This window comes from Lepidothrix coronata, unplaced genomic scaffold (assembly GCF_001604755.1).
Source record: "Lepidothrix coronata isolate B3197 unplaced genomic scaffold, Lepidothrix_coronata-1.0 Scaffold52, whole genome shotgun sequence".
NCBI lineage: Eukaryota > Metazoa > Chordata > Aves > Passeriformes > Pipridae > Lepidothrix > Lepidothrix coronata.
The window spans coordinates 3,976,243-3,985,783 of NW_016690232.1; the positions used below are offsets into that span (position 1 = coordinate 3,976,243).

The following is a 9,541-nucleotide window of genomic DNA, read 5'->3' on the forward strand; positions in this document are numbered from 1 at the left end:
CAGGCTTGGGCTTCATCATTTGTTTCCCCAGCACCACGTAGGTTTCTGTAGACATTAGGTAAGGCAATAGAATAATATAAGGCATATAATTCTATGATTCTGTGACATGGGAAGTCCCTGGAAACAGGAACAATCTTTTCAGAGTTAAAAGCCTACCCAAGAAAATCTCTCACTCTGAAACAGTGATTACTGTTTTAATTAAGAAGGAAAATATATAAATTGTCAGATGAAGGAACATTATAATGCTACTAAATAGACAAATAATTTATTACTGTGTTACTATGATGCATTCTGTAAGCAATATTGCACACAAGGAACACAAGCAGAGTTTAACCTCACGTTTGCTCATCAACAACTTGGAATTTTTCTGGACAAAGGAGGGCTGGATGCTTTTTGCCTCAGGTATAATCAGCAAGTAAACTGAGGTAGCACTGGGCTTTTACACACTGCACCCACAAGACCACCAGTCACTGAATAATAAATAATTCCATCACTGTAATATGCATGAGCAGGAGGCTGACTCACATCCAGCCAGCTCCAACAAGGCAAACAAAGAGTTTGAAAGTTATTACTAAAAAGGAGGGTGAGGTTTTTGTTTTCATTCACTCTACATTAAGCTGTCTGCCCAAGGAGGAGATTACTTAAGATTAGAAAGAGTAACAACTTGAAGGAAGTTTTTACTGAAATCTACATTTTAAACTGGGATGAGGGAAGGGAGAATGACATAATAATACTGCCCTAGTTAAAACAGCTGAAAATTAACCTCCTATAATGAAAAGAGTGGCTCCTGAGCAGTAGAGCTGTTCACACATTAATCAAGGTGTCGTAGTTCACTGGGTCTCCTTACCCTCTCTCCACATCTGTCTGCTCAGCGTGCAGCCAGACCTTCTGCCCTTCTATTTCCCCCTTGCCTTCCCCTCCAAACCTTCTCCTAGTAAGATATCCAAGTTTTCTGTTTCCAGGAACAGAAGACAACTCTCACAGGGATAACCCATCGGAGACACAACGCAGAGCTAAGCTGGTTCTTTATTTTATCAAGACAATGGCTTTCCTCCTCGTCAAAGACTGATGCATTATTTGGCCATCTAGTTCTCCACAGAATTCAAAGAGATCAGAATATTGCTGTAAAGTCAATTTCAACTGCAGTTTTTATTTAAACATCCGTTCCTCTGCAGTCAGGTAAAGGAAAACAAAGGAAGAGAGAAAAGGGCAAATATAAACTTTTCAAGCTCAACATTATAACAAAGCAAGCTAAGAGAAATGTAGCTTTCCTCGCAAACACAGACAGATTAAAAGGGATGGTATAAACAAATTGCTATTAGAGTCCTAGGGAGAAAATGCAGGCCTTCAAACAATAACAAATGTTGTGTGGTTTTAACTGAGTCAATCAGTCAAGAAGTTTTGCTGATCACGGCTGTCCTATAATCAGCTTTCCGTTGCCTAGATTTAATTATTACTCCTGAAAGAGAGCGGCATCACTGGCACCTGCCACTTCTACTGCTAACACTGAAATAGGAAATGGTTTTACTACAAATAACCACCTCCAGCTTCGTCTAGTTAAACCCAAGCCAAGCACCGGTGTGATAAATCTGAAACGAAGCAATCAGCGTGACCTTTAGCAGTCCGGTGTGATAAAGCCCGAAACGCTGTATTCTGGAGATAATTCACGATTAATGCAGCAGAACTTGGTGTAAACAGTGCCCATAAACGCCTCGATTCGAGTGTGAAACAGCAAGATGCAAAGCCTTATTTAAAAATGATAACACAGGACTTGATGGGGCTTTGGTGCCTCGCCTTGGGTGGCTCGGGGGAGCTGACGGGGGTTGGTGCCCTGTTTTGGGTGGCTCAGGGGAGTCGGCAGGGGTACCTGTGGCCCCCGGCAGGGCTGGGAGAGCGCTGGGAGAGCGCTGGGATCTGCCCATCCCGGCGGGATCGCCCTTGGGAGGCCGAGAGCCTCTCAAAGTCACCGCTCCTGCGCCGCCGGGGCCGAGAACCGCGGGTGGTGCTGAAGCACCGCCGGGGCTGCGGGGGGTGCGCGGGGCCGGGCACCGCACCACGCGTGTGCTCCGACCTCTGTCCCCCGCCGAAAGGTTACCGCCGGCGACTAATTAATTAATTAATTAATTAATTAACCGGACACCCGAGGGCTGCCGAGAGCAGGAGCCGCCGCGATGGACACACGCGGTGCCTTTTCCCCGTCCCTGCGGGGGCAGGACCGCCCCGCACCGCCGCGGCACGGGGGGCACCGGGGAGACACGGGGGCCACCGGGGAGACACGGGGGCCACCGGGGAGACACGGGGGACCAGCAGCAGTCCCTACACAGCCCCCCAGGACAGGGTACCCCCGGCCGGGGTAGGACCGCCCTGCACCGCCGCGGCACCGGGGAGCCCCGGGGAGAGCCGCGGAGTCCCCGCACACGTCCCCGGGAGCGGGGCCGTACCTCATACTGGATGTACTGCTTCCGCCACTCGGGGGTGATGTGCGCCGCGAGGTGCTCGGCGAACTTCATCCTGCCGCCGCCGGCGGGCCGGGGCCGCGCTCGCTCCGCGCCCGCAGAGCCGCCTCGGCGGCGCCTGGCTGCGAACGGGCGTCGGTAGAGGGGGGCGGGGGGGGTCCGCCGCCACCGCACATGGGCCCCCGCCCGCCCGCCCCGCCACTCCTCGGCCCGCCTCGGGCCTCTTCAGCGCCGCCCCGCCGCCGCTGCCGCCGCCGCCTCCGCCGCCGCCATGTTCGCCACCGCCTCCCGCCGTCACCGCCCGCAGCCAACCGGCACCGGCACCGCGCGGCCGCCGCGCGCCGCCCGCCCACCGCCGCGGGGCGGGGCCTCCGCGCCAGGACACGCCCCCTCCCGCCGGCTCCGCGCGGCACCGCGGCCACTACCGCCCTCGGGGGCGGGGCCTCCGCGCTGGTCACGCCCCTTCAGCCGTCGGCCACGCCCCTCCATGGAGGGGGCGGTTCCCGCGCGCGCCGCCCGCGGGCGCCCCCAAGTGGTTTTCGCGCTCCGCGCGGTTTTTTGGGGGTTTTTTGGGGCGCGGAGGTGTCACCCCAGACCCTCGGGACCGCGGGGATGAGCCCGCCGTGGCCGTGGCGGCGCTGGGGCAGCGCCAGGGAGAGGACTGGGCTCTTTGGAGAGGGATGGGACGGGACGGGATAGGAAGAGAATGGGATGGGGATGGGGACGGGGACGGGAATGGGGACGGGAAGGGGATGGGGACGGGGACAGGGATGGGAATGGGATAGGATGGAAAGGGGATGGCAATGGGATGGGAATGGAATGGAAATGGGATAGGATGGGAAGGGGATGGGAAAGGAAATGGGAGGGGACAGGGATGGGAAAGGGAATTGGGTTTGATGAGACAGGGATGTGATGGGATGGGAGTAAGATGGGATGAGAATGGAATGGGATGAGGATGAGAATTGTATGGGAAAAGGATGGAGATGGGAAGGGGATGGGATGAGAGGGGAATGGGGATGGGAATGGGATGGGATGGAGATGGAGATGGGATGGAGATACAGATGAGATGGAGATGAGGTGAAATGGGAATAGCTGGGAAAGGGAGAACTGTGGCAGGGAGAGTGGTGTGCATGGGGGAAAAGAGGTGAGGGGATGGGATGGGACCAGCCAAGGGAAAGACAAAGAGCAGGGATAGAGATGGGGAAAGAGTAGGAGAAAATGCAAGAAAGATGAGTAAGAATTGAGGGAAGTTGGGAAGACAGGCCACAAAAGGCTGGGAGAAAAGGGAAAGAAAGAGAAGACAGTGCAAAGAAAAAGGAGAAAGGGAAAAGAAAGGGGAAAAATAAAAGAAAAACTCTCTGAATGTTGCATGATCTCCACAGCCCTTCTAGTGCACAGTGGGGCTGGGTGAGAGGGAGCAGAGAACCCAGGGCAGCTCTTGGAGCAAACCCACCCACATGGGGCCACAGCTGCCCTGGAATACAGACACCCCTGGGAGCTGGTGGGTTCAGTACCTGCTGTGTTATGCAGTGAGAGACCAAACTGGACTAATTCACAGTGAGACTGCTGCTCAATTATCCCCAGGATTCTCAGCAGCCCTAATCCTGCCCCTCCGCAATTCCTAGATTTTGTAAATTTGTTGCATTTGGGATTGATTTTGGCTTCCTTCAAGCCTCCCAACTTCAGGTGGCGGTTTTTAGCTTTTTCCCGTCCTCACAGGGCCAATCCCATCCCGGCTGTGGGCCCTGGGCACCACAACATCCCTCCCTGCCACCACAGCAGCTGCCGGAGCATCGCTCCCACTGACACCCACAGAGCTCGTTTGCTGAGATTTATGGGGGTCCTGTCACAGGCCCGGGACCTGTGATTTGCGAGGGCTGGGATTCCCCCGTCAGCGACAGCGACAGCGACAGCGGCGCTCGCTGATACCATCTCTTAATTACGTTCGCAGCAAACCCTTTAACGAGCAGAGCATTAGTGCCCTTCATCCGAAACGCCACACTCAGCAGCCTGCCCGGCGCTGAGCTCGGCACGAGCCGGCCAGGATGTCACAGCTTGACTTACATTCCGCAGGTCACCAGCTTTTGAATGCATCACCTTGGCAGGCGTGTGCCCGATAACATCGCCCGGGGGCTGAGCCTGCCCCCGCCGCGGTCCGAGGCACCGGCTCCAACGGGAGCCGGGACTTTGCGGACCCGACCCTTTGAAAGCTGTGGGGCTTCCAGAGATAACGTGCAGCGTGGGGGAGAGAAAGGGATTACGAAAGAAATATTCTCTTTATTGTTCGCTGGATGCCTTGCCTGAGATATGTCCCGAGACGTGTAACAAGCGAATATCTTCTGATACGACAGCTTGCGAATTCCGTGATGGAAAATAACCGTCCCCTCTTCCCTTTATTTATCTTATACTAATAAACGTTATTTATTGATATTAAAAAAAAAATGACAGACAATAGCAGGGGAGGCAGGTCAGAGGCTGGGCTCCTTCTTACTCACCATTGCCCTGTAACAACAGCTCCATTTAAATATCTGATTGGCAAATCCCTGCCTTCCGTTATCAGACACCCTTAGGGACCACGCTTAGCATCATAGTATTTCACTGCTCTGCTGGGACTCTGGGCTTTCCGACTCCTTCAAAGGTTTCAAAACTCTCAGCTCTGCACTTCCAGGCTTGGGGGAGGAAGGCAGGAAGGGAGAGAGGGCAGGAGAAGCCTTAAATGAAAGAGAAAAGGCCGCCACTGCCTGACTCTGCTGCCTTCTGCCCACGGTGGGGTGGAGGGCAGGCAGGGAGGATGCAGGCAATGCCAAGGAGGGATGGTGATTCCAACTGACCCTGGTCTTGGGTCTGGATCACAGTCCCAGTGCCTCAGGTCTGGACGCTGGTTCTCCGTGCCTCGAGTCTGGATCCCAGTCCCCAAACCTCAGGTCTGGATCCCACTCCCCATACCTCATTTGCACCAGGCTTCCACGTTTTCCTCGTCTCTCTCTTTTCCAGGAAAGACTTTGCATTGTGATTTCCCCCGTGCTGTTGTGGTTAGGAAAAGAATCATAGAAGCAATGTTATTTGCATTTTTAAAGCAAGCAAGGAGAAGCCGGAGTGGGCTTTCCGCCAGTGCAGTCTGGCACTTGCTTTGTTGGGAGCGTATAGAATAATTTATAAATAGCATGGTGGGTTTTTTTAAAATGTATAATTATACTTTTAAACCTCCTGCATCGCTGGGGAAAAAGAAGTCTTCAAAAACAGCTTTAGAAAAAAAGCCTCGCGGAGGAAAAATTTCTTTGCTGGCATTCATAAAATCACAAAGAGAAGGGTTTTCCATAGCAGGAGACAATGCAGGATACCCATGGACAACCATTCCCACACCTCTCCTCCCACCTCCTCCTCAGGCAGCTGGATTGTAAGAAGCCTGGATATTTAGGGGCATCACAGGAGGAGATGCTTTAGCAGCACGACCCTCCCCGGCCCCATGAGCAGAGCAGGATATGCTGAGCCTGGACCATGGGGTGGGTCAATATAAGGGGGATCAGGGAAGATAAATTCATCTCCTCTCCATTGAAACCAGAAGAAATTACGCCCAAACCCAAGGGCTTGGGAGTAGCAGTGCACCCCAACCTCAGTACAGAGGCAGCAGGGGCATCGTGTGAGGCAATAGTGGCTTTCTGGGTCCTTCACTGCCCTGCCCTGCCCATGAGGTGATTCCTGCTCCAGAGGGAAGACCAGGGGCTTCACTCCCACTGCTTGGAAAGAAAGGTATAGAATAAATACAGAAGCAAAAGCAGGTCGGGGCAAGCTTGATGTGGAATGAAGAGGGAATTTAGCAAATCACACCAAGAGATGCTGTCCCAACTTCCAGGATCAATAGAGCATCAGCCCTGGGCTTCAGACACTCTCAGCATCCTCTGGCCAGCCCCAAACCCTCCCATTATGGGCTCCATCGATAGTGGTCTTGAGAAATGCAGTCAATATATCAGATTTCACAGAGACAGCGGTGAAAAATGCACAAATCCTCCGGCAGCCTGGGCTGGAGCTATTGATTTCTCACACATTTTCCCTCCCTGCCGGTACAGAAGGAAGATAAAGGTGTGATGATGAGCATCAGGAGCTGGGGGGGGGTCCTGGACCCCAGGGCAGAGGCAGTGCAAAAGGTCAGACCAGCAGCGGCACAGCCCAATCCCCTGGGAGCTATTAGGGTGTTCATGCAGCCAGGAAAGCTGCCTGCAGCAGGTTTTTTTAAGCCAGGAGGAGCAGTGGTTTCCAGGACAGAGTAATGCACTGATCTGAATGGGTTTGATTCTAGTGGCAGGGGTGTTTGTATCAATCCATCCCTCTTCCAAATTGTCCCAACAGCCATCCCCTCCTACAGCTTTTCAAAGCAGGGTAAGAGGATGATTTTGTCCCACTTCAGGATGAGACCTGCCAGGAGGGGCTGCCTTGGTTGCAGCAGGGTTACTTTACCCACCAGCTGAATTTGATCTGTTGGGACTTGAGCCCATCACAGAGGTGGATTTAGGACTCAAGGTTCCCAACAGCCATCCACAGGGATGGGGCATCCCTAACCACAACTGACAGCTCGTGGGAATGTGGGTCTGTGGGGGATAACCATGTCTTAACCCAATCTTACACATCTCCCCTGTATTCCCCAGGGCAGGATTTTCCCCATTCATTGCTCCTTCAGTGTCCACATGCCTGATGTTAAAAATCCCAACATCAGGCAACAACGCAGCCATGACTGAAAGCCCATGTGTAGAGGTTTGATTGCTACTGAAACACTTAGGGATGCAGGAACTCGGAGCAGAAAGCACTTCCCCTTTGCCGGGAGCCTGCTCCGTGCTCACCCGTGCAGGGGTGACCTTTCCCGGGATGACTCACGATCGACGTATGCATGGCCACGAGCAGGCAGCAGCTCCTCACGGCTCACACGTGTCCCCTCTGTTTGCTTGAGATCTCAGCGTTGTCCTGCCTGGAAACCCAGCCAGGGGATACAAAATAACCCACCTGCCCAGATGGTTCAAGGCAAGACGTCCCTGCCAAATGGCTTCAGGGGTGCAGCGTCCCCCAGGACCACCGAGGGATGAGCCTCAGGGAGTTGTGCCAGTGGTGGCTGGGCCGGGGACTTGCTGTGCTGCCTTGAATGGGGAGCAGATGGGGGGTTTCACGCCCTTCGCTGGCATGTAAGTGATTGCTCCTGGACGGTTTCCAACCCATATATATGTGTCTGGTTTAATTTATGCACGCTCGCTTTGTGCGAGGAGACAGCAGCTGACCAGTGGTTAAGAAAACTGAACACCCTGAAAAGGTCTAAAATTAGAGAAGAAAAAAGAGCTGCTTCTTCTGAGCCTTGGGGCTGCCTGGGCTGCTTCCATGAGAGCCAGGGAGGTGCCTCCAACCTCCCTGATCCAGTCCCAGGGCTGCCCTCCTGCTCTGTCCCCCTCGAAGCTGAAGGGAGTCTGTCCCCAAAGCACCTCACCACCCATAGCATTGTCCCACCGTGCCCTGGGGCAGGTGGGACATCCCTTCAGGATGTTTTCCTGGGGACAGGGGCTGGTAAAGTGCCAGGTGGCCTTGGGACCGTTCCTGTCCTGTTTACCCCAACCTCACTTGCCTTGTTAAACACACCACCCTGGCTGCTGGCCCCTTCACAGGGGGATACACCACACGAGTGGGGCGAAGGAAGGGGTTCATCACCCATCAAACAGCTGGAAGGGAGGTGACCTGGGACAAGAAACAGCGTCCATGGAGCTGCTGCTGCCAGTTCACACAGCCAATGCCACCGTCACAGCGGAGCCACAGCAGGTCGTGTCAGAAACACTGGATACCAGCACGTCTTGGTGCATCTCTGCTGCAGGCACCCAGCTGCCACAAGCACAACAAAGGCTGGGGGAACCCCCTTTTCTGTGCCATCCCCATGGTGCAGATGCACCATGGCTGGGGCTGTGCCTTGGTGCTGGTGTAAAGATGCTTTATGTTTGGCAAATGGTCCTGCTGGGAAGAGCAGCCCATCCCCACGTGTGACACCACGGGTAACCACACTCTGGAGGACATGTCACTGTAATTCTCTTCACTAAACCTCTGCCCCTTACCCAGTGTGTCTGTAATAGCAACAAAAAGCTGAGTGCCAGCGAGGTTGAGGTGTGTGGTAACAGCTATGGCAGAGGCCTCTAAAGCTGGCTTGACTTCCTACGAGTTTTTGGAAATCCTGACATAGCTTTGTGGGTTTTTAACAACCTCTGAACCTTATCAAAGTGCACAAAAGGCCACAGGTCTTCCTATTTGCAAAGACCACATTAGGAGATTGTAATCACTTGAGGGTAGATCTCTTCTCCCACGTGACAAGTGACAGGACTGGAGGAAATGGCCTCAAGTTGCACCAGAGGAGGTTTAGATTGGATATTAAGAAAAACTGCTTCACAGAAAGGGTGGTTAAGCACTGGAACAGGCTGCCCAGGGCAGTGGTAGAATCAAGGTCCCTAAAAGAGTTCAAAAAACATGGGCATGTGCTGCTTAGGGATATGGTTTAGTGGGGTTAGTGTCTGGACTCAATGATCTTAGAGGACCTTTCCAACTTTAATTGAGATTTGTGGCAGTCTCTCCTGCCAAACCGGGCTTGACGCTGCCTGGCTTGAGCCCTCCGTCATGAGCATCCTTAGGGTGGTCAAGCCCTGCTGGTGTCCCCAGTAGGTTGCAGGGGACAGACCTTGTACACAGTGAGTCTGTTTGGTCATCTCCTCTGACAGCATTAGCTTAGGCTGTTCCTCCATGGAGAGTCTTGTTTGGCCTGGAGAAGGAATCAGGACTGAGTTTGAACCACTCATGCTTCTGGCCTCTGACAGCAGCCAGGGACCAGACACAGCCTGGCTTTGTCCTCACTGTAGAAATTAGTCCTAGTGCTGCAAACCTCACATATGTGGAACCCCTACAGTATTTCTTAGTGTCACCGAGCAATGCCAGCAGATTTGGCAAGGGTCACCCTCACAGCCTGAGAACTCCATCCCTGCAGGTCCTCTCTGGCTCCAGACATCATTGTGATTTTATATGGCTGGCAGGAATTACTCTGAAACCCTTCTCTTGCTAACAGGGACCACTGA

The 9,541-nt window shown here is 53.6% G+C and overlaps 1 protein-coding gene across 1 annotated transcript in view; it reads right to left on the reverse strand.

The window, feature by feature from the left end:
- XPR1 (xenotropic and polytropic retrovirus receptor 1) overlaps positions 1–2,557 on the reverse strand; it is a 107,760-nt gene extending 105,203 nt beyond the window's left edge. The window contains exon 1 of the mRNA XM_017815825.1: positions 2,442–2,557. Coding sequence (XP_017671314.1) covers positions 2,442–2,510 — 69 coding nt within the window. The 5' untranslated portion in view covers positions 2,511–2,557. The remainder of the gene's footprint in view (positions 1–2,441) is intronic.
- Between the last annotated feature and the right edge of the window lie 6,984 nt (positions 2,558–9,541).